This window comes from Salmo salar, chromosome ssa06, assembly GCF_905237065.1.
Source record: "Salmo salar chromosome ssa06, Ssal_v3.1, whole genome shotgun sequence".
Taxonomy (NCBI): domain Eukaryota; kingdom Metazoa; phylum Chordata; class Actinopteri; order Salmoniformes; family Salmonidae; genus Salmo; species Salmo salar.
In genome coordinates, this window is record NC_059447.1 from 75,620,231 (window position 1) to 75,644,308 (window position 24,078).

General features: G+C 45.5%; 1 protein-coding gene across 5 annotated transcripts; it reads right to left on the bottom strand.

Annotated features, from left to right (window-relative positions):
- Positions 1–296: 296 nt before the first annotated feature.
- LOC106608076 (nascent polypeptide-associated complex subunit alpha, muscle-specific form) lies at positions 297–22,542 on the bottom strand. 5 transcript variants are annotated; one of them, XM_045720997.1, is made up of 14 exons: positions 14,904–15,063; positions 13,616–13,655; positions 13,261–13,502; positions 12,827–13,054; positions 12,309–12,600; positions 11,707–12,093; positions 10,518–11,416; positions 10,288–10,382; positions 10,138–10,183; positions 5,238–5,420; positions 4,919–5,030; positions 4,641–4,787; positions 3,805–3,957; positions 297–3,562 (listed from the first exon to the last, which is right to left on the bottom strand). In XM_045720997.1, exons 3-14 carry the CDS (start codon positions 13,366–13,368, stop codon positions 2,013–2,015), a joined length of 4,200 nt encoding a protein of 1,399 aa, XP_045576953.1. In that variant the 5' UTR covers positions 13,369–13,502; positions 13,616–13,655; positions 14,904–15,063; the 3' UTR covers positions 297–2,012. The 5 variants fall into 5 exon arrangements, 1 of the variants encoding a protein (XP_045576953.1); XR_006770321.1 differs by lacking the exons at positions 297–3,562; positions 3,805–3,957; positions 4,641–4,787; ... (6 more) ...; positions 12,309–12,600; positions 12,827–13,054 and adding exons at positions 15,263–15,453; positions 15,585–15,813; positions 15,920–16,145; ... (5 more) ...; positions 19,636–20,998; positions 22,346–22,542 and having other exon boundaries at positions 13,267–13,502; positions 14,904–15,066; XR_006770324.1 differs by lacking the exons at positions 297–3,562; positions 3,805–3,957; positions 4,641–4,787; ... (6 more) ...; positions 12,309–12,600; positions 12,827–13,054 and adding exons at positions 15,263–15,453; positions 15,585–15,813; positions 15,920–16,145; ... (5 more) ...; positions 19,636–20,942; positions 22,346–22,526 and having other exon boundaries at positions 13,267–13,502; positions 14,904–15,066.
- Between the last annotated feature and the right edge of the window lie 1,536 nt (positions 22,543–24,078).

The following is a 24,078-nucleotide window of genomic DNA, read 5'->3' on the forward strand; positions in this document are numbered from 1 at the left end:
TACTTTTCATTGTTAGAGCGGCCACTTGAATATCTGGTCAATATAATGGATAATCTGTGTTATAATGCAATCATTACCCGTATTCGCCAGTGTAACAGACGTTTAAAACAGTTAAAATATCAGTTTAAGCTTTGTGCCATTAGAACCAATAACAAAACAATAATTAATTCCTATAACTGCAATAATTACAGCTAGAATGACTAGTCAAATTATGACTTTTCTATAATATTCTACACCATCACATTGTGAATTGGTTGGGTTTCATGGAGGTTAAGACAACTGCCACGGCAAAGAAATGCATGTACAGGTTTATTCCTTTAAAGGCCACAGTATCTTGCCAGCACATCTGAGTGACTTAAGTAAAACGGTCATTTCTTTACAAAAAAAGGAAAGAGGAACATTATACAACAAGACAGACTTATATAAAAAATAAAACACATATTTACAAAGGTTATTTTCATAGATTACAATATAGCTTAGATTAAGTCATGATGAGGCACACACACAAGGTTGAAATACAAATGTATTGACTACAAATACTGTTTTTTTGGTGTTTTTTTTACGTTATGCATAAGTTCCTCAAAAATCAGACATAAGAATCATTGAAAAATGAGTACCATTGGAAAACAGATGGGGAAGCAATCCATAAGGTAAACCAAAACATTCAACATGGTTGTGACAGTGTAGAAGTTATAGAAGATTTAAAGTGCTAATTCAGATTTTTTTTAATTCATAGGCCTGGGAACCAAGAGTGTAATTGAAAGACTGGACGCACCAACCACAGCTATAATACAAAAAGTCTTTACAGTGGCATAGAAAGAACATTTACAGTGTTTTTGACATGAACAAACATGAATGTTGTACATCTCAAATGAATGATTTTCAGGGCCTATTGATCATGGCCAATTGGGCCAGAAAGTAATTGATCTGTTTTGTTGTCATGTTCATGCATGTCCATTATTTTGTAAGTTAAATCGAAGAAAACACACACCCCTACATTAATAAAGACACAGGGAGTGAAGTCATGAACAAACCGTGATACTGAAGAGAAAAAAAATACAGACCTTCCCTATACCGTAATCTTCAAAAATTAGTGGTTTGATGATTAAATAACAATAAATCAACTTTCTAGAACATAATAACAAGACTTCATCAAAAATGCATGACGTGTCACATTCACCCCAATATGGGGCTAACGTCCTATGTACCTGTACAACGGCTCAAACAGCAGTCAAACCTGCAGTACATTCATACAGTACATTAATTTAATGTTTTGCTCAAAGACTTAGGATGTTGGGAAAATGGACTGTCCTTTAGGTGTAAGTTATTGTCTACTTTGTTGTGTTCCAGAGAAGGCAGATGAGTGCTAAAGCTAAGAGAGGGTTAACTCACACAGGCATAAATGTCCAGGGTCCTTTGGATTTGTGAACAGGCACATGCGGTGGTCTCAATGGGATTTCAGGACCTCTTTCCACAAATTAAAGCTTGAATCCTTAATTGAAACAATAACAAAGCGATTCCCCGCCTCTGTTTTGTAAAAAAAATAAAAAGCAGCTGAGGGACGGGCCTGGAGAAATGTAACCACTCAAATTCATAGAAAAAGCTATGGATGCAATGACTAACCATCCAAGATATAAAACATGTTTACCACGTTGAGGCTATACAGCGTTGGTTTACATTTACTTTTTACAAACACTGGAGTAAAACAAGCTTATATTTGGGGTTCTGATGAGGTATGACAGTTGAACTAAGCTCATGAGGCATTTAATTATAAGTTATATTCTTCAAGAATCAATGGATGCAGCAACTAAGGATTCTAGCTTTAAATGACAGTTAATGGCAGGTCTGTTAGGAGTATGATTCTCTTGCTCCTCTGGTTAGAGCTAGGCTGAAATGCAGTGGCATCGGAGTGGGAGGAGAGAAAACAAGTTGTGGAAGCCATTTTAGACTACTACAGTATCGAGATGCACCAATGGAAACAGTGTGGAAATGCAGCCTTAGTCTCAGTTTCACTAGGCCTTATCAGACCTTGTTGTCCTCTTCCCACTGACAAGGCCCTTCACCGATACAGCGCGGGTCACATGTCGTGTTCCAGGCCGACCCACAGCCTGTGGCGTTTTACCTGGGCTTCCTTTAGTCGTTGCTACAGGGCTAGTAACCCCAGCCCCTCCTCGTGGTGGTTTGGTTGGGCTGCCCTCCGTCTTCACCACAGGGACACCCCCCCCAGCACGAGTCCACCTCGCCGGGTTTAACCCAGCCCGAGTTACAGGGCTAGTAACCGCATCCCTTGTCATCTTGGCCGGACTAGAACCCTCTCCAGCTCTCCGCACCTTGGGTGGCCTACCCCAAGTTGTAGGGCTACCGGCAGCACTCTTCACAGGCCTACCCCCTGCTTGAGTCACTGGGGTAGGGGTACTACCCCCAGGCCCAGTTGTCACCACAGGGCTAGTAGTACCCCCAACCTGAGATACTTTAGGCCGTCTACCCCGCCTCGTAGGGCTTAGGCTACGTTCCCTTGGTGTTAGCTGGATTTCACCACCCCCAGTGTTAGTGTCTCGACCTGGGGGTATTCTTGTGACTAAGGTAGGGATACTAGCACTACCTGCAGTTTGTGTCACGTTGGCCTGGTCGTTGTCACCGGTCGTTACCACAGGGCTATTCACCCCAATCCGTGATGCTTTACGGGGCCGACCCCGCGGAGCAGGGTTAGTAGTGATATCTTCAGTTTGTGATGTTTTTATGTCCAAGCGAGGCCTTCCCCGTTTTCTCTTCAGTAGTTGAGCATCTGAGCTGTCTGTCGAGCCTCCCTCTCCCTTTTGTGTCAACAAACCATCCTTTTCCTTTGATGTCACCAAGCCAACCTCTGCCTTCTGAATGATCGAGCTATCATTTTCCTTTGGTGTGACCGAGCTATCCTCTCCTTTTTGTGGGACCAGGCTATCAGCTTCTTTCTGTGACACCGTGCTATCCTGTTCTTTTTGTAGTTCTGAGCTATCCTTGCCCTTCAGTGTCACAGAGCTCTTCTTTCCATTGTGTTGGACCGGGCTATCCTTGCCCTTCCGCCCCACTACTATGCCCTTGTGTTCAGAGAGCGCCTTCACCAGTATGGCTGCCTCTCCCTTGGTCAGAGACAGGCCCCAGCCTCCAGCATCACTCTCACCCCCCATCTGCGGTTCCTCCAACGGCCTCCAGATGGCACTGTTTAGGGGAGCCATCTCCACAAGGGGACACTTCATACCAGAAAGCCTCTTGATTGAGTTTTTATTGATGAGTGACTTCTTTTTTGGAGTTGAGCCGTTATCCTTCTCTGTGGAAGTCTCTTCTTCCATGGATCCATTACAGACAGGGGCCTGTGGTTCCTCCTTACCTAGTTCTGGCCTCTCTGCTGCTGGGCTGTCGGAGGGCTGCTCAGCCTCCCCAGACACTGTCCCCTGGTCCTTCTCAGGGCCAGAGGCAGCTCTCTCCTTCTCCACAACCTCCTTGGCTGCTGAGGAGGTGGGGGTTGAGAGGGAGGTGACTGTTGGTCTCTTCATAACTTTCACTGTGTAGACCGATCTTCCTGCTGTGGATAAAGGAAATACTCAACCATTAGAATGAGACTCACAACAACATATTCTAGTCAGAATGCCAGTCTAACAATCATAACCCTTGGAACATTTTACTCATATAGTGGACCTCAAAACATCTCTTACGCTCTTCAAAATCAGCATCGTTGATATTTCATATCTAGATATAGAACATGCATAACCAATTAAACAAGAGTGCGAGACCAAATATGGGTGTCCTGTTCCTGTATGCGCTCACCTGGTTTGGAAGCACGAAGCATGGAAGGGGGAAGCATGGAAGCAGGAAGTATGATCTTGCCGCTCTTGGTGCGTAAAACAGCAGCCACTGGTTTCACAGAGCCACTAGCTGCTCCTGCCTGACCCAGAGAGCTAGCTTGAGACACCTGGGACACTGGGATATACAGATAAATATATTTATAAATAAGAGCTGTATCTAAATGGTTTATCAAAGTTAGCTGGCTAACTCATTGATCCTGCTTAGTGTCCATACTCCCTTGGGACACTGGGACACAGAAAAAGGTGAATCAGGTGCATAGGTGTAGGGATGGTACAAAAGCCTGCAGACACTAGCTATCTAGGGGGGCTGGCATGGCCATACCTCATAGCCTTTCTTGCAGTCAAATGACCAAATTGCCCTCTAGTGGCCTCATGGATGGAACATTATTAATCAACATTATTCCAAAAACATGCAGAAAATCTGGTGTTTCTATGTCAAACGCTTGTGTTATATTTCAGTCTTCTGTGATGTATAGAAAGTGTAATATTGGGATGAAAACTCAAAATGTAATACATTTCAACTCTATATCTGACATGGTACAGGTGTCTACTTTATTTAAGACCATAACCATGTCTGTGATGTTTATACTTTAGTTTCAACGTAGATTTGTCTAAGACTACCAAGAATCACTCTGTGTGACCCTGATTTAGCCAACAGCATTAAAATGATCATTATTAAAAAGGTGTCACAAATACAAAGCTGTATCTGAATGTTTATTTAAGTTAGCTGGCTAATTCATTGATCCAGCTTAGTGCTATACCTCCTGTTGTCAGACATAAGAAGCAGGTTATTATTACCTGTCGTGGTGTTGGGACTAGGGGTGGAAGTAGAGGACGAGGTGGGGCTAGAGGTAGGGGGGACAGCTGCTCTCCTCTGGGCAGCTAGAGTCCGTTTCTTCTCCCAGATCTCCTTCAGCTTGGCCTTGATCAGCTCCTCTGGCTTTCCTACAATACAAATTAAAAAACACACCAGAGTTCACATTAATATGCTTCTTGCAATCACATAATACAAGTATCTCAAGTAAGTAATGTTTAAGTAAGAAAGTGATGAAATAAGTAGCTCCAGTCAGACGCACCAGACATGTATGCGATCTCCTTGACATAGACAGTCTGGATCTCAGTCAGCATCCTCTTCTTCTCCTCCAGAGACTCCGAGTCCACCGACAGGGTACGAATCTCCTTCAGAGCCTGATGAAATAATACATGTTAAAATCCCTTTTATATACCTGTATTATTAACCATCTATACCAAAAAATGCCACCATGAAAAAGTTGAGTTTATTCATTAAAAAGGATATGAAAATAAATGTATAGTTATTGTGTCTTCCACAGTACAGGACAAAATTAACCAAAACAAATAGCCGGTTACACAGCCACATAACATACTGTCCCATACCTGTGAGAGGAGGTGTAGCTTGGAGACCTTGGGGTCCAGTTCTTCCATGAACAGCACCTGTTTGAGTCTGGTGAAGAGCTTCTGGTGCTCGCCGCGACGCAGCCTCTCGGTCAGGGTGCGGTTCTTACGACCCCCTCCCTCACCAGACCCAGACCCCTCCTCCTCTCTCATATCCGTCTGATGCTGCAGGGAACAGGAGTCAAAGGTTAAAGGTTGAGAGTTATTGAGCATTCTATTGGGTATTCCAAGGTATTCTTAGACCTCAAAGGGAAATGGAAACACTTTAGGAAGTAAAACTAAGCAAAGAGATTTATTCCATCCACTAATAAACATGTGCATTTAACATATACACCTCTATTTTTAGGATTTTGATATTGAACAATGTTTATTAGAGTTATGGGTAGCGCCATCTTGAATTGCCATAGTAGCGACTGATGCAAACGCGTCATTGGCAGGATGGGGCAAATTGTGAGTTTTGGCAGGGGACTGAAAGTGAATGTTGCCACCTGAAGGCGACTCGCCTCCACTGGACCTGAAAGGGTTCTCACAACTTTTGACAGCTTGTCATTGAGATCAGGAAACAATATTAAGGTAAGAAATTGTATCCAATAATTTGTACATTTTAGAGTATTTTTTCCGATTGATGAGTATGTGACTTGACAACAAGCCAAGTAGACAGTCAGCTAAAACAAAGCAAGGTAGCTAGCTACTAGTTGATTTAGCCCCCATCTTGTCTTTTTGATGTAACTGTACAAAATACAATTATCATATTGACAATTTGTAACCATGCCAGCCCAGGACCTCCACATTCAGCTTCGTCACCTGTGGGATCGTCTGAGACCAGCCACCCGGACAGCTGATGAAACTGGGTTTGCACAAGCGAAGAATTTCTGCACAAACTGTCAGAAACCGTCTCAGGAATGCTCACCAGGGTCTTGACCTGTAGTTTGGCATTGTAACTGACTGCAGTGGGCAAATGCTCACCTTCAATGGTCACTGGCACACTGGAGAAATGTGCTCTTCACAGATCAATCCCCTTTTCAACAATACCAGGCTGAAAGCGTGTGTGGCGCTGTGTGGGTGAGCGGTTTGCTGGTGTCAACGTTGTGAACAGAGTGCCCCATGATGGCGTTGGGGTTATGGTATGGGCAGGGATAAGCTACAGACAACGAACACATTTGCATTTTATCGATGGAAATTTGAATGCACAGAGATATCGTGACGAGGTCCTGAGGCCCATTGTCGTGCCATTCATCTGCCGCCATCACCTCATGTTTCAGCATGATAATGCAAGGTCCCATGTCTACATCTGTACACAATTACTGGAAGCTGAGAATGTCCCAGTTCTTCCATTGCCTGCATACTCACCAGACATGTCACCCATTGAGCATGTTTGGGATGCTCTGGGCCGACGTGTACGACAGGTTATTCCAGTTCCCGCCAATATCCAGCAACTTCGCACAGCCATTGAAGAGGAGTGGGACAACATTCCACAGGACACAATCAACAGCCTGATCAACTCTATGTGAAGAGGATGTGTTGCGCTGCATGAGGCAAATGGTGGTCACACAAGATACTGACTGGTTTTCTGATCCACGCCGCTACTTTAATAAAAAAGTTCTGTGACCAACAAATGCATATCTGTATTCCCATTCATGTGAAATCCATAGATTAGGGCCTAATGAATATATTTCAATTGACTGATTTCCTTATATGAACTATAACTCAGTAAAATCTTTGACATTTACATTCTTTTGTGAGCTGGCTGCTCATTCTAAATAGTAGAATCTAATCTGTTCAAAAGTGGCAGGATGTGCAGCACTGGTCATTCGGTTTTCGACATGCAAAAATGAAACAGGTGTATTTATGCTGTTAAACGGCAACTGCTCCGCCCACAACCGTAAGGCTCTCCAGAGGGTAGTGAGGTCTGCAAAACGCATCACCGGGGGCAAACTACCTGCCCTCCAGGACACCTACACCACCCGATGTCACAGGAAGGCCAAAAATATCATCAAGGACAACAACCACCCGAGCCACTGCCTGTTCACCCCGCTATCATCCAGAAGGCGAGGTCAGTACAAGAGGTCGACTGATTAATCGTAATGGCCGATTAATTAGGGCCGATTTCAAGTTTTCATAACAATCGGTATTTTTGGCCACCGATTTGCCGATTTTTTTAAATTATCTTATAAAAAACAATCAATCTTCACATAATCACTAGTTAAAGTAGTAATATCATCAACCATGTGTAGTTATCTAACGTGTCCTGCGTTGCATATACTCAATGCGGTGCCTGTTAATTTGTCATTGAATCACAGCCTACATCGACAAACGGGTGATGACTTAACAAGCGCATTTGCGAAAAAAACACTGTCGTTGCACCAATGTACCCAACCATAAACATCAATGCCTTTCTTTAAAATCAATACACAAGTATATATTTTTAAACCTGCATATTTTGTTAATATTGCCTGCTAACATGAAATTGTGTCACATCTCTAGCATTCATTGCACGCAGAGTCAGGGTATATGCAACAGTTTGGGCCGCCTGGCTCGTTGCGAACTAATTTGCCAGAATTTTACGTAATTATGACATAACATTGAAGGTTGTGCAATGTAACAGGAATATTTAGACTTAGATGCCACCCGTTAGATAAAATACAGAACGGTTCCATATTTCACTGAAATAAAAAATGTTTTGTTTGAGATGATAGTTTCCGGATTCTACCATATTAATGACCTAAGGCTCGTATTTCTGTGTGTTTATTATATTATAATTAAGTCTTTGATTTGATATTTGATAGAGCAGTCTGACTGAGCGGTGGTAGGCAGCAGCGGGCTCATAAGCATTCATTCAAACAGCACTTTCGTGCGTTTTGCCAGCAGCTCTTCGCTGTGCTTCAAGCTGTTTATGACTTCAAGCCGGGTGGGTATAATTTGTGGAACGTTCCAACAGGAATCTATTCCAAAAACTTCGTAAATAACAAGGTTGCCAAAAAACAACACATACAAAGTCATATAGCGGCAGAACAAGATACCGGGTAGGGAGTGGTCTATTTCATTGCGTTTTTCACTCATCAACGTTTATTCCGAAAAATGTCTGTCCTCTCTCTGGTTGCCTATGGACAAACATTAAGAATAAGCTACGTGGTGAGTTGATGCCTATTCGGCAGCTAGTTAGCTAGGTTTGTATGCGTTGCTACTTTGTATGCGTTGTTGGTTGGCAACCTTTTACTTTACGTTTTTTGGAACAGATTCCTGTTGGAACGTTACAAAAATTCTACCCACACCTTCAAGCCTATCAACCCCAGAGATTAGGCAGGTGTAACCGATGTGAAATGGCTAGCTAGTTAGTGGGTGCGCGCTAATAGCGTTTCAAACGTCACTCGCTCTGAGACTTGGAGTAGTTGTTCCCCTTGCTCTGCATGGGTAACGCTGCTTCGAGGGTGGCTGTTGTCGATGTGTTCCTGGTTCGAGCCCAGGTAGGAGCGAGGAGAGGGACGGAAGCTATACTGTTACACTGGCAATACTAAAGTGCCTATAAGAACATCCAATAGTCAAAGGTATATGAAATACAAATCATATTGAGAGAAATAGTCCTATAATAACTACAACCTAAAACTTCTTACCTGGGAATATTGAAGACTCATGTTAAAAGGAACCACCAGCTTTCATATGTTCTCATGTTCTGAGCATGGCACTTAAACGTTAGCTTTCTTACATGGCACATATTGCACTTTTACTTTCTTCTCCAACACTTTGTTTTTGCATTATTTAAACCAAATTGAACAGGTTTCATTATTTATTTGAGGCTAAATTGATTTTATTGATGTATTATATTAAGTTAAAATAAGTGTTCATTCAGTATTGTTGTAATTGTCATTATTACAAATAAATAAATAAAGTTGGCCGATTAATCGGTATCAGCTTTTTTTGGTCCTCCAATATCGGTATCGGCGTTGAAAAATCCTAATTGGTAGACCTCTAGTCAGTACAGGTGCATCAAAGCGGGGACCGAGAGACAGAAGCTGTTTTTCAGTCTCAAGGCCATCAGACTGTTAAACAGCCATCACTAACATTGAGTGGCTGCTGCCAACATACTGACTCAAATCTCTAGCCACTTAATAATAAAAAATGTAATGTAATAAATGTATCACTCGTCACTTTAAACAATGCCACTTTATATAATGTTTACATACCCTACATTACTCATCTCATATGTATATACTGTACTCTATACCATCTACTGCATCTTGCCTATGCCGTTCGGCCATCGCTCATCCATATATTTATATGTACATATTCTTTTTCATTCCTTTACACTTGTGTGTAAAAGGTAGTTGTGTTGTGAAATTTTTGGATTACTTGTTAGATATTTCTGCATGGTCAGAACTAGAAGCACAAGCATTTCGCTACACTCACATTAACATCTGCTCACCATGTGTATGTGACCAATAAAATGTGATTTGAAAAATGCACAGATCGCTTTACATATCTTAAAGAAACAATCAGTAGTTTGAAAACTTGGCATCTTATTTTCTGTCATGCTGCTTTGTTGACAACTCCAACCAACTTCCGCCCCAGACATTCAGCCGCCGTTGCTGTGATGTTTTCATTTATGATTGGAAACCAGTCAATTTTGCTCATTAACGCACGCAGTGTTCATGGTCTTTCAGACACTTTTGGGATTCAGCCATTTTTGGAAAATCCTGCCAGTGATGCAACAATGCCAATTTACAATTCCAGTTAGCTGGTGTTCTAAAGCCTAGTGCTTTCATTCCCTTTTAAACAATACATGAGAGCTAAGACCTTAACTAGACAGCTCCGTAAGAGGGCCTAAGACTACTACAAAACAAGATGTTGCTCTGCAGTTATAATGGACCGATGGGAGAAGTCTTACCTTTTCTTTTGGTTTTAGTGCCGTTTCCCCATCCTGATTGGTTTTTCTGTTAGGAAAAAATATTAATTGTATTAACCCCAGCTTCCTTGAGATAGTATCACAAAAAAATCATACAGCTAAATAGCCTACACACACACACTCCAGTCTTACTGTGTGTGTTTGGCAGCGGCCCTCATCTGAGCGATGGTGATTCCCTGTCTCTTCTCCTCCACCGTCTCGATGTCCACTGCTTCCTCCTCGTCCTCCTGGGGTGAGAGACAACAATCTGGCTTTACAAAACACTACACCACAACCCAACCAAGTGCAACTACACTGAACGTTTACACACAGAATAAAAAAAAAATACTAAAATCAAACCATCAAAGATTAAGCTCGCTTACATTGGCATATTCATCACTGTCGGAATCCGAGTCATGCGAGGAGTCTTCCGAGTTGTCCGAATCAGAGTCCTCGACCTTAAAATCAGGATGTCCGTTCTCATGCATTCTTAGAGTGGTAAACCGACTGAGCTCAGTGTCTTTCTTCCACGATTCTGGGCTCCATAGTCCCGAGCCCTCCCCCACCTCCCCTCTCTCTGCATCACTCTCGTCCGACAGCATCTGCTCATCACAGGTCAGCTCATTGGGCTCCACGGGACAAGAGGTGTTGGCTTTGGCTGATCTACAATCAGATTTAAGGTCCTTTGACTGAATCAAACTCTGCTTTTTCTGGGCTAGAGCTGATCTGGAATCAGATGTATTGGTATTTAACCCTGGGGTGTAGGAGTGGTCGTCGGTTTTAACTGGTGTCAATGCCAGATGCAAGGGAGACGAAGAAGAGGTTCCTCTTGGGTTCTTCTGTGCCTTTACCTCTCCAGGTCCAGCAGAACCCACGGCTGTGGTTCTGATTAGTTCAGGTAGCCGGGGAGCACCTCCTCCAGTACCTCCAGGCTTAGGGAGCTGGATGAGGGTGAAGCCCCCAGGCAGGGACACTCCAGCTGGACCTCCCACGGTGCCCTGGCCTGGACCCCTAGAGCCCTGGTCCCCTGCAGTCGGAGGACAGATCCTGAAGGAGTAGGTCCCAGTCTGGCCCAGGAAGCTGGGGGTCTTCAGGGAGGAGGAGACAGTGAGAGACAAGGGGGAGGAAGAGGAAGAGGTCTGGGATGGGGTGATGGCACCCAACTGGCCCATGATGAATTTGATGAGGGGAGCGTGGGGAGGGGGGCTGCGAGGGGGGTGGATGGAGGTGAGAGGGGGGGGAGGTGGGAATGTCTTGGGAGTGGACGGCTTGGTAGCAAAACCTGTTGGGACAACACAAGACATCAGAGTGTTGAGGATGTGGTTGTGCGTGTGTACATTCATCATTAAATGAACTCATGAACTTTTGGGCGGCAGCGTAGCCTAGTGGTTAGAGCGTTGGACCGAAAGGTTGCAAGTTCAAATCCCCGAGCTGACAAGGTACAAATCTGTGGTTCTGCCCCTGAACAAGGCAGTTAACCCACTGCTCCCCAGTAGGCCATCATTGAAAATAAGAATGTCTTTAAGTGACTTGCCTAGTTAAATAAAGGTCAAATAAAATAAAAAAACTCACGAGTGGGCTTGTCTTGATTCTTGGCCTTTATGTGACGCATACGATTCAAAGGTACCAGCTTGATCAACTGTCCGTTGGGCTGACGATACATTTTACAGCCCTGGGAGGAAGAGACTGTCTGTAGTAGCATCTTTCCAGCAGGGGGCGATACAGCAGGGGGCGATACACCAGGGGGCGATACACCAGGGGGCGATACACCAGGGGGCGATACACCAGGGGGCGATACACCAGGGGGCGAGCCTGGGGCAGGAGGAGGGGCCATGGGTACCAGGGGAGAGCCGACTGGATCTTTAGAGTCTGTGGTGGTTTGACTGGTGGAGGTTTTGCCTTTAGATTTGGTGACACTTAGGGACCATGGTGGTCTGTACGGAGGAAGCCTGTTCTTCCCTGGAAACAGACCGCAGTGACAGTGTAAGAAAGAGAGGCCTTTTCTGAGAGAATACAGAACTATCGCCATCCTTGAACCATCAGGCTTCGGGTAACTCAACTGTCTAATTACATCATAATTAATACAGTACAACAAAATGTGCAAGTGTTGCAGTAAGGTTAAGTTGATAACTTCTACTTCAAGCCTCTATTGAGGAGCAGTGAAAGGATCTTACCTGCTGGGGTCTGGAATACTTTCTGGGCCAAAGCTACTTTCTTAGCCATAGCTGTAACGCTACTACTGCCTTGAGGAGTAACAGCAGTGGCTGCGGGCTTCAAGTGCCCAGCACCCACAGGTGTTTTCTTCGCCCTGGGGATGCAGTTTAGAGGCTTTTGAGGGGCCTTCTGAGGGGCTTTGGCTACAGAGCGCAACCTGCCGGTGACGAACGCAGCTAGCCGATTGGCCGGGTGCAGAGCTCCCATCTGCCCCAGCAGCAGTCTGGCCTGGGAGTAGGATTTACCGTTCACCTGGGGAGGAAGAGAAAGAGAAAGAAAGGAGATATAGGCAGAACAGATGAACATAAAGAACAGGTTCCCTGTGGAGGATAGAGCTTTTCACAAAATCTAGGTACAATTGTTAAATTAGAAATAACTCGAAGCTCCTAAAAAAAAAAAACTTTATGGCTAGGTCTCTTTTCAAAAATGGATTTTAAAAATGTCCAAAATGGAGGTAAAGTGAACCTAATAAACCCACCTGGATGAGTCCTACAGCAGGGCAGGCTGGTTGTTTCTTCCTGGCTCTCAGTCTGCCTGCTGGCAACACTCCTGTCAGGAAGGGAGTCACTCCGACCTGCATCTCCGGATCCTCAGGCTTAGGGATGCCCTCTTCCTCCTCATCTTCATCACTACTGTTGTCTGTGACTTCACTATCGGATTCATCACTATCATCGGTATCACCGTCTTCAGCCTTACTGATGCAGACCTTGAAGTAAGGAAGTGGATGATAATAAATCACACTCATGACCATTCATTCGTCACTGATCAAGTTATGCATTTTAAATCTGAAACACGGAGCAATTCCGAACATTATGTATGACAGCATGAGTTGGTCCAAATAACTGCTTCTTTAAGACAGGAACGGAAATGGCATGTTTATTGCTTTATTCTAAATGGTTATTATCCCCCTACCTTGAATATGATGATGGTGCTCTCAGCCTTGCGTTTGTGTGTGTTTGAGAGTAGGCGGACGTGGTAGGGGCCAATGTTGAAGGGTTCGGACAGACGGTTCTGGGTCATGCGTCGACACAGAACCCCCAGGACCAGTTTCCGGTGCTGGTCCCAGTTACACTCTGACTGGATCTCCAGCTGCCTAGTGGGCTCAGGAACTTTAGGCTTCTTGGCCTGGGTGGAGGGACTTTTCACTCGTACTACTACAGGGGGAAAGGTCAGATGTCACAGGTTAAGGGTTTAGGGGTAAACAGATTAAAACATAACATCTTGAACGGCCTCTTAAGAACTGTGGTGAGCAGTGATTCCATCTTACCTGGTTTATTTGGAGGTGAGAGGATGGCAGCGATAATTTTCTGCAAAGACAAGAACATTTATAAATGACATTAACTGAGAGGGACTCAGACTAGCTTGGTTACTCCTCTTCCATAGCCATTGTAAAATGTTTGTCTGCCCTTAGTGGCTGGATTAACTTCCTAAATCAGTGATCGCCAACCTTTTCAAGATCATTTTCGCAGTCAAAAGGCAACCCGAGATCTACCGCTCAGAATTGATTTCATACATGACTTTAAAAAATGTAAGCCTATGCAACATTAACCTAATAAAACACTTAGGTAGGAATGAGGTTTGTGCAGTAGGCCTAATACATTATCACAGCACATTGGCTATATGCCTGGCCTGCCAATATTGTTTTTCTCAAACCATATTATATTTGAAAACGCAAGCTTTGATAACAATATAGATCAGTTGGTGAGGCACAGCGGAGCATCAATTTAAATAATAAGCTTTTTTATTTTACTGGGCTGACGTTACCTGCATCTGATGGTCAGTCTCAGTGGAGGTAGAGAGAGCAGCAGAGGGTCCGTCTCTCACGGTCCCTGCTCTCCCCTTTCCTCCAGTGAGACTGACCAGAGAGGGGACACAGTCTTCCACCTGATGATCGAGTCTCACCGCATCTGCCTCATGTACAAATTCATGTTGTTCCTATGACCAGAGGAAGTGAAATGTTCCTAGATATTTAAATAGACACGACGAGCTGCGCGAGTAGAAGTAGGGAGAAGTGTGTTTTATGTTTTGTAATAGTGTTGAATCAAAACAGCATTGACAGTGCTGTATAAAAACATTAACTCACTCATAAAAACAGCAGCTCTTTGCTGTATTCTCTGACAGTCTCTCTGGTCATGGTTTTAAAAGTTCTGAAATCTCACGTAGGCTAGTATCAAACTTCGGTGTGGGGTCATGGAAGCTGTAGGCGTGATGATTTGAGCCATCTGATTGGCCAGAACAGTAGGCACACTTGATTTAGTCACAGCGCTCCTGGTCCGCCAGGTAGGCGGAGTTTGTCCCTTCAGACAAATTAAAATGGTTCACAATGGGAACACTTTGCCTACCCAGCATGCAGGGCTTCTGAATCAAGTTCACCTACGGCCAACAGCGCCAGACAGGAAAACAAATTATAGGAGCACAAGGCTTTATCATTGGCTTATCTACAGAAATGTTCGATGACTGACTAGGAACGCCTTGAAGATTGACCAGTCGATCGCACTCCTTAATGCATCTACAAAGACAAGAAATATTTAGTGTGTGTGCGTCCTGTGCCTCACCTTTCTGCTGCTGGGGATGATGGAACGGTTATTGTCCTTAAAGAGGTGGACCTGTGGCGGCAGCACCTGTGGGCGGCGGTTTACTGTTAAACTCTCTGACACGGGCGCACGTCATCATACTCTCAAAGTACTTGTAGACTGGGTCCTTGTCCTCCTCTCGCAGCTGCAGATTGCACAAACACACAATCCCTCATAACTTTTTCATATACAACTTTGTCAAATCAAAGTTTCCATCATATCACTACAGTTGAGTAATTTAGGGTGGTAGTTTGACACTTTAGGATGTGTCCCAAATGTCCCCCCATTCCCTGCATAATGCACTACCAGGGCCCACAGTATACTATGACAGAGGAATTTACCTCGGGGGTGAGACGAGGTACGTAGCGCTTGGGACCAGGGTTGTAGATCCTGGTTAGAGGCTTGATGGGTATGTTGGGGGCAGGTTTCGGGCTGAAGAGGGGTTCGGGGTCCACCCCTGAGGTGCAGTCCCACAGGGTAGAGACACGGACGGCTCGACTGGGCTGGACCTCATGCTCCACGTTAGACACAGCTGGGCAGGGAGAGGAGAAGACACTTTCATTAACTTGTTCAGGCTGATGTGCAATGTGTCATTCATTTGGTCAATAGAGAATATAATACAACTCTCACAAGTCCCCAAATGCACCCTGGGTATGAACTTACTGTAAACAGGCAGTGTCTGGTGCTGGCCGTTCTCTGCTGCTGTGGTCTGTTTGGTGATCCTGCGTTTAAAGCAGGAGCAGCCCAGCATACAGTCAGGCCTGTAACAGTGGAGCGGACCCCTGGACACCCGGGCCAAACTGGAACACACACACCCCAGCCTGCAGAACTCAGAACCACACTCTGGACTGTCCACTGGACTGGCCTGGGGGGCACGGCTCTTAGGGAGACCCTGGAGGGCACAGACAATGAGGAGAGACCATCAGAAAATGTGTGTGTGTGTGTGTGTGTGTGTGTGTGTGTGTGTGTGTGTGTGTGGTATATAATCTAAGTCCTACCTGCGCAGTGAGCAGTGCCATCAGGGCTCTCTCCACCCTCTCAGTAGTGATGTGTGTTCTATCGTGTCCTTGGTAGAAGGTGGCATCTTCCATCTCCATCATTCTCAGCTGGATCTTAGAGAGACCAACCAGTCTGAGCTGGTTCTTAGAGAGGCCAGTCAACCCGCTGGAGAGGCTTCTCCCTGGGCTGGAGTCCCTCCTCACTGCCCCCTGACCTGGAGGAGACCTGGAGGTACGAGGAAAATGTTTAATGAAAGGCTTTATTGTCCATTTTAGGGTAAAAAAGGAAACTTGTTGTAGGCTTGCATTAGACAGGCTCAATCCCAAATATCTACATAACATCCAAACTATGAAGACAATTGACATTACTGGCATATCAGACCCATTTCATATTGCTTTGGGACCACAACAAATATAGATGCGTAAACTATATGATTTGGCATGGATATAAAATGTCTTTAGTGGAATTTCCTTACCGTTGTGCAGTAGGAGGGCTGGTGACTTTAACCCCAGCTGTAGCTTTAGCAGCAGTAGGAGGGCTGGTGACTTTAACCCCAGCTGTAGCTTTAGCAGCAGTAGGAGGGCTGGTGACTTTAACCCCAGCTGTAGCTTTAGCAGCAGTAGGAGGGCTGGTGACTTTAACCCCAGCTGTAGCTTTAGCAGCAGTAGGAGGGCTGGTGACTTTAACCCCAGCTGTAGCTTTAGCAGCAGTAGTTTTGTTACTGTTGGTGACCTGGATGGGCCGTAGCACAGAGGCAGATCTGGCTTTGCCCTGGGCTGGTGTTATCTGGTGCTGTTTGCCCTGTGCTGGTGTGGGTTTGGGTTTGGCTGCTTTAGGAGGGGTCCTGTGGTTGTTGATAGGTGGAGGGGGTTTCTTTAGAGCTGCGTAGAGGAGGGGTTTTCGAGAGAGGGGGCAGGGTCTACAGAAGGCGGGGGGCGGGGCAGCACGTGTCTTCAGAACGCTGTCGAGGGTCCGCACGTAGCTGGTGCTGGTCACAGGCAGCTGATAGGCCACGGAGCCCAGGGGGTTGTGGGAGAAGGCAGCAGCGCGGTCGCTGATTCGCTGGGCCTCGCTCTCCAGGTATTGGTCGAGCATTTCGCTGCAGAAGGCCGAGCGGTTGGGGTTCTTAGAGGTCTCTTTGGTCCTGATGAACTTGTCCCTCCAGCCCTTGATCTTGGTCAGGTCACTGGTCTTCCCCGTCCTGGAGACAAAGGACCTGCTTCCATCTGCACAGCGAAGAGACAAGGCTGTTAGACAAGAGATACAGGCCCAATTCCAAATCAACCTCTAGACCCTTCACCTAGCCTCTACCTCTCTGGTGTTTGGAGACTAAGTAGAGCCATCATTATATTGCTCTTATCCAGTCCCTCCAGATCTGCAAATACTGACAGGATGTGTGGGTTCAAAACAAAATTACCATACCTCCCTCAGTGGTGGGGTCCTTAAATTCTGTTGTGATGACGAGGGGGTTCAATGTGGATGATGACAGTAAACTGGCTATGAAGTGCTCAGTGACTCTGATGTATTAAACTAGCTGAGCCATGCAATTGAAAAAGCGCTATCATCTTTCAAGTGCAATTCATTTAATACTAGGCTAGGCAGTCACATTTCTCAATCAGGAAATAATAACATGTCTATTAATACGTCCCCTTGTTGGCAACCACGGCAACGTCCCTACGGCCGCCACGGCAACGTCCCTACGGCCGCCACGGCAACGTCCCTACGGCCGCCACGGCAACGTCCCTACGGCCTCTACCTATGGCTCTACTCAAAAACCAATAATAACAGTGAAAGTAAATAATACGTATTGTGTTGGTGTCCCATATAATGATCACTGGAGAGCTTTGAGATTCAACCATTTCTAGAAACAACCTGTAATCTCACTGCTGTTTTGCAGGTCTTATTGCTACTGTATGTGGCCTACACTGCTAGTAAATTACCAATCACTTAAGTGTGACTCACCAGTGGAGGTAGCGTTGCCCAGCCCAGCGAACACAGGCGGAGACAGCGGTAGACTCACCCCCAGATACTGGAGATCGATGGCCAGGCCTGGGTCCAGGGAGCTCAACTTCAGCCCAACTATAGGTAGGGGGAACACACACATTAGGGTGATCAATGGTGAACATTACTGTGAAATATCTAACTCTCTTAGGGCAGAGACTGGTAGGTTTGTGTGGTGAGAGATGGAGGAAGAGAGAGAAATACAGAGAGTGCATGCGTGAGTGTGTTTTGTCCACTCACCCTCCTGTAGGACAGGGTGGATGACCTGTCTGTGTTTGAGTGTGTTCAGGTCTTGCAGTAAGATAGTCTGCAGACCTGCAATCTTCTCCTCAACACTCTCCAGTACTGCACACACACACACACACAGGTTAGAAAATAATAGAATAGACCAGAGTGTCATCATTATTGGAGCCTTTCAGAAATGCATGCTGTATTGTGAATGCCAATCAGTGAAAACAGTAGTGGGTGTTGTTCTAGTTCTCCAGCAGGTCTTGTTGCCAAGTACACTGTAATTGACAAGCCCCAGTAGAATAGAACTTCTTCGCTCCCCCTCACCAGTTCTCTCTGGCTGTTCCTGAGTGACTGGTGATGTGTTATTGGATGGCATGTCCTCCACATGGACACCAAGAGCTTCCTGTGACACAGAGGAAGAGATGACCATGTCAATACGGTCTGCACCTTCAGCAAAGTTAAACAAAGTTTCCCTCCTATATTTCCGACTCTGGGGTTTCTAAATGAACATTTCCGGATGTCTGAAATTCCTATTTCCCATAACTCTGACCGCACACAAGTGTCGTGTTTTACCTTGGAAGTGAAGGACACAAAAAGTAGACCCTCCACGTCATCCAGTTCTGGTTGCATAGCAACAGGTATCGGGCTGCTAGTTGCAGTGACAGCCGCTGATGCCGCCTTAGTACCCTTAGAGACTTTTCCCACACTGCCCCACCGATTGCCCCCCGGTTTACGCCCCTTCTTCCATGGCTTAGGGACAGCAAAGGGGGACGCGGTGGGGGTCAGAGGTGAGGGGGTAGGAGAAGGCTTGGGTGCAATCTTTTGAGTTTTGGATGTTTTAGGGGTTAAGCTCGCAGCCTTGTCCTTCTGAGTTTCTCTAAGCGAAATGGGTGCGGTCATGGTTGGTTCTACAAGCATAACCTTCTGTGAAGACGGAACCTCAGACTCCATTGGTTCTACAGTGGAAGGTTTTAAAGGCTTTGAACAGCTGTTGGTGTGTAACACAGTAGACTGTGTAGTATTCTGAGGGTTAGCAGTCAGGCTGGCCTGTATGGAGGGGTCCATACCAGCACCCAGTCTCTCCACCCCAGCCCCCGGGCTGTTCTCTGGCCTGGAGGCTCCTGAGGGCAGGGCTAGCTGGGCTCGGAGGTACTGCCTGTGGAAGACGTGGTCACTATCACTGTAGTCCAGATCCATCCCCTCTTCACTGGCAGACACATCAGTCTGATTGGCGTCTGAATCTGCTGTACCAGGAGCTACTTTCCTTAACTTCCCTGAGACTTCAGCCCCCACAGGGTGAGTTGTAGGGAGAGAACGTTTCTTCATGCTACAAGACAATGGGGGGTGCAGATGGGAAAAAATATTAGCGGTGTATCAAGAACAAATGGAAAACTCAATAGCAACAGTAAAACATAACATTCGGTGAATTGTAAGGAAAACACCGGAATTATAGTACAACACGATAACAGAAAGCTTCACTCACCTGATATCAGCCACAACATCGTTTACAGTCACAATATGCTCAGTCCCCTCACCACCATTAGACCTAGCAGAGCTACGACCAGGGGAGCGGATATCTCCCTTCCCCGCCTGAGGGTGCTCCGGCCTGGGCTTTGCGAGGCGCGGGCTGCCGCTGTCCTCCCGGAAGCCCTTAGCAAAGGGGTTATAATCTATCTTCAGCTGGGTGATCCTGGTGTTCTGGTACGACGTCACTGCATAGAACTCGGTCTGCGGGAACGTGAAGGTCATGACCTCCGGGCCAAGGAGCTGGAGGTCAAGCAGCTTAGGGTCAAAGCCAAGGTCGTCTCCATCTGCGACGGGGATCACGTGTAAACTGGGCCTGTAGCGGTGCATGGAATGCAGCAACACATGTCCCTCCTGGTCCAGGCAGTGGTTAGTCAGTTTGAGTTTATAGAAGGAGACCAGGCTGGCCATCCAGACCTTCCCCAGGGCTGACGAGTCCTGGTGGGGAAAGAGTCGGCATGAGGCCTGGGTGTGTGGTTCTCCAGGACCACTGGGTTCCCACTCCTTCAGGTTCCAGCGATGACGGTATGTGTCGACGGGGGTGATTGACAGAACCAGGCAGTAACGACGTGTTGGTTCCAAACCCGTCAGGCGGTAGCGGCAGTAGGGAAACATGCGCCGGCCCTGTTTGGTGAGGATCATCTCGGTTCCACAGCAGTGGAACTCCCTCCAGACATTGCTGTTCTCCAGAGTGACCCCCACACTACCACACGAGCTTATCGCTGAGAGGCCTCCCTCCTCGGGCTGCAGGCCTCCGGAGGCTGGGCCACTGGCAGCAGATGATGAAAATGGTGAGGGGAGGGCTGGGTTGGCACCACTGTTTGTCATGGTGGCAGCTGGTGATAAAGATGCTGATGCTATGGGTGGGTTAGCTGGCTTAGCATCAGAGTTTTTCCCACTATCCATGGGTACGGGTATGGTTCCACTCGCTTCTTTGTTTGTAACGGCATCAGTGGATAAAGCTATTGGTAAGTTCGCTTCACTGTGTGTGGATGATGCCATAGCTAGGTTGACTTCAGTGTTTGTTATGGTGTCAGTGGATGAAGCCATGGCTATGCTGGTTAAGCTTGCATCCTTGTCTGTCATGGCTACAGCTTGGTCCTCCACCCCACCCTCGTTGGCCAGGCCTGGCTCCATGGTGACGCTGTCAAATGGGATTGATGTGGTGACAGAGGTAGTAATGGCAGAGTCCTCTACCCTCCCCTCCATTACAGTAGGGTCCTCCATAGATGGGACAGAGTAAACGTTGTATACTATTCTTCTTCACTTAAAACAAAAAAAAAGCACCTCAAGTTGAACTATGGTTATTTTCAGTTGACATCCTGGAATAATGAAAAAATTATGTTAAGTTAGGAAAATGTCTCATGTCAATGGCCAGATAGTGAACCAACTAACAACATGTAAGGACATGTCTAAATTAATTATTACAGCATAATATATAAGTTGTGAAAATTGTAAGAAAAACATGGAGATTAAATAAGATTAGAATTGATCAAAAATGCATTGTTTTCAGATGTGTGACCTTTATTTCATATCCACTCTGTCTGCTATCTTGTGAAGTTTAGTGTCACCCAAAAGCAGTAGGCTGATCCCTAAAGCTTGTACTTTATCCGACACCACACGTTACATCCATTTTCTGTTTATCAACTCGTAGTTGTCTTAGGAATTTTCTTGAACAATGGCATTATATTCATGCAATGTGTCATTCAAGTGTAGCAGATGAGGTTGGTCAGCTCACTATGCTCTCTTCATTGGGAAGTTGCCATGGGCTTTAGTTCAGATGGATAACACAGTCTTGAGTTGGGTCCTAAACCACCGGTATGGAACTAAATTGATTAGCCTGGGTACTAGCTTAAGTTACAAAGATGCTAGGCCTATATTACAAAACGTTATCTAAGCTGATTAGGTTAAATTAGCCTAGCTAAACGTTTAGGCTAACGTTACAACAATATTTTCCCTGTGCAGGTTAAAATGCAATTATGACATTAACTGGAATGTCCTTGTCAATTTCAGTTCAGAAACAATACAAATACCACGACTTCCTTTCATGTAGCCTATAGAAGTGCTTATTGGAGGTGTTACCGTTATTATTTGTTAAATATGGTTATTCCAAATAATATTTCCATCTCAACTATCAAACCATTATTATTTCCCATGAGCTTTAAATCGTGTATTTCTTCAAAAACACATGCCAGTGTCGAGTATAAAAGTTGCTTGACAACACCCCTCGTCCTCTCCTCCCCAAGCCTTGTTGTAGGCCTCCAGATATTTAGCCAGCAAGTTAAAAAGTTGGACATTCACTGACGCCTACCTTCCACCGCCGTATGGCGTGTTGCGCTGTTTGGAGAGCAATAATAACAGAGCAAACTCCAACTGTTGCGTGCCGTCGTCGAAACAAAAGGCCTCGAAATAATCTTCGAGCGTGCACATAAATTCGCAAATGGAGGCCGCCGAAGCCACGCAATGTAGCCTAGCATCGACCATGCACACAGGCTACCAAGGCGCATGCACAACATCAACCCTCAATGGCGCGTGATTTCCCACGCCAGCGCGAGGAAAAGCGGGAGTCCATCCCGAGGATCTCTGCCACCTCGAGTCCAATTCGTGGCCTCGAACAACTCCGGCGAAAAGTCTGTGCAATAAATAACAAATACACAAATGGACTCTACCTTTGTGAATCGTGCAGGAATCGGATAGCGAACTGTCTGTTGTGACTCTCTTCGAATCTTGTGCATGTCCGTCCACTTCCAGGCTATCCCTCACTCCTTTCGAACATCTATCTACACAGTCTCACTCCACGGAGAACACACACACTCAAAACACACACATCCGTGCTCGGGGTGTGACGTAAGTTACCATGGCGGCACACACACTCAGGTTCGGTCGGTGTGTGTTGCGCAGGCTCCCTCCAGAGGTTTAGCGGGCAGTTATTTCTTCGGTGCCGCCGCCACAAAAAAAGCATAAAATAAGATTCAATCTTTAGTACAACTGATAACGCGGAAAAAACGTTTAGCATATCTGCTCTGACAATTTTAGCCTGTATTCCTGCTGTAGCCTATCTCTGTGTGTGTGTGTGTGTGTGTGCGTGTGTGCGTGTATCTGCCTGCCTGTCTGATGGTTGGACGTCTGCCTGATATTTGGTCTGCCTGTCTGACTTATGATCTCTCTGTCTTGATCTGTCTGTCTGATGATGGTCTGTCCGTCTGTCAACAGCTGTTACACGTTACATTTTCACTAGGTACGCTATAGCCTACCCACAACTTGATAGGCCTATAGGCTGTGGTTATAGCCATAAACCATAGGCTATGCCATCAATACACCGAATAATACATAGAAACATTTACCATATGGGACAGGAGCCAATAGACAGCCTATGCTATTATTTTCCCATGTCACAGTGTTTAAGTTGTTACATTGTTGTAGCCAAACTGCAAAGTCAGAAAGTTTCAAATGTAGCCAAATACAATGTTACAATAGGCTAGGTTAGTGTGATAGAAATTATGCGATTTGTAAAATAGCCTAGTTATTAAAAGTCAGTATTGACCATCCAGTCTATCAATCCTGTCCATGGTTACTGCTGTGAAATATAAAAGCTCACAGCGCAAATTGTTACAACTTAAACCACCCAAACTGTTAGCAACAATTGTAGCCCTATGTAAACGCGTTAGTCTGCATGGTTTATGCCGCGTATTTTTATATCAGTACCATATAGGACATTTTGTTAATGTTATTTCAGCGCGAGTGACAGCAATGGTTCATATGTTGTGTTCAATTTGTAACTTGTATCCTATAAATGGCCAATCGCAAATTGCCCATGCTCTTATATGCGCCATTGTTGTAATTTTTTCGCATTGGAATAACATCAACAACGTGATTCCTGACTCCTCAGCCCACCTCGGGGGGAGAGTGAAGGACAAGGAGCCCAGATACAGGACTCCAGGGCCAGCAGAGTATTGCAACCTATTGCCGCCTTCGACAGGCTGTGAGGGCCGCAACAACAATTTTCTTTCTAGGTTAGAACACTAAAAGGAATTAGAGACAAAATCCTGCCTCAAACATCTACATCCTGTCATCCTAAAATAAATAGCCGGCAAACACGTTTCGGACTATTGTGGGCTATGTTGTGAATGCTTCGAATAGTCAATCGTTTATAACATTTCGAGTGTCGGTATAACCATGCTTAACACTTCCCTAATGATGTGCTGTTGTCTCGCTGTTTCTACCCAGTCAGGAGTGGGACACACATACAGGCCTCACCCGCACGTTTGATGAATATTTTAAAAGACAAAAACGACATTTCAGATCTACGAAATATCAAAATAATATTTGCATCTAAATTATATCGGGAATGAGGAATCATGAGAAGCAAAAACGAATGAGTGGTCTTATAGTGGCGACGTGT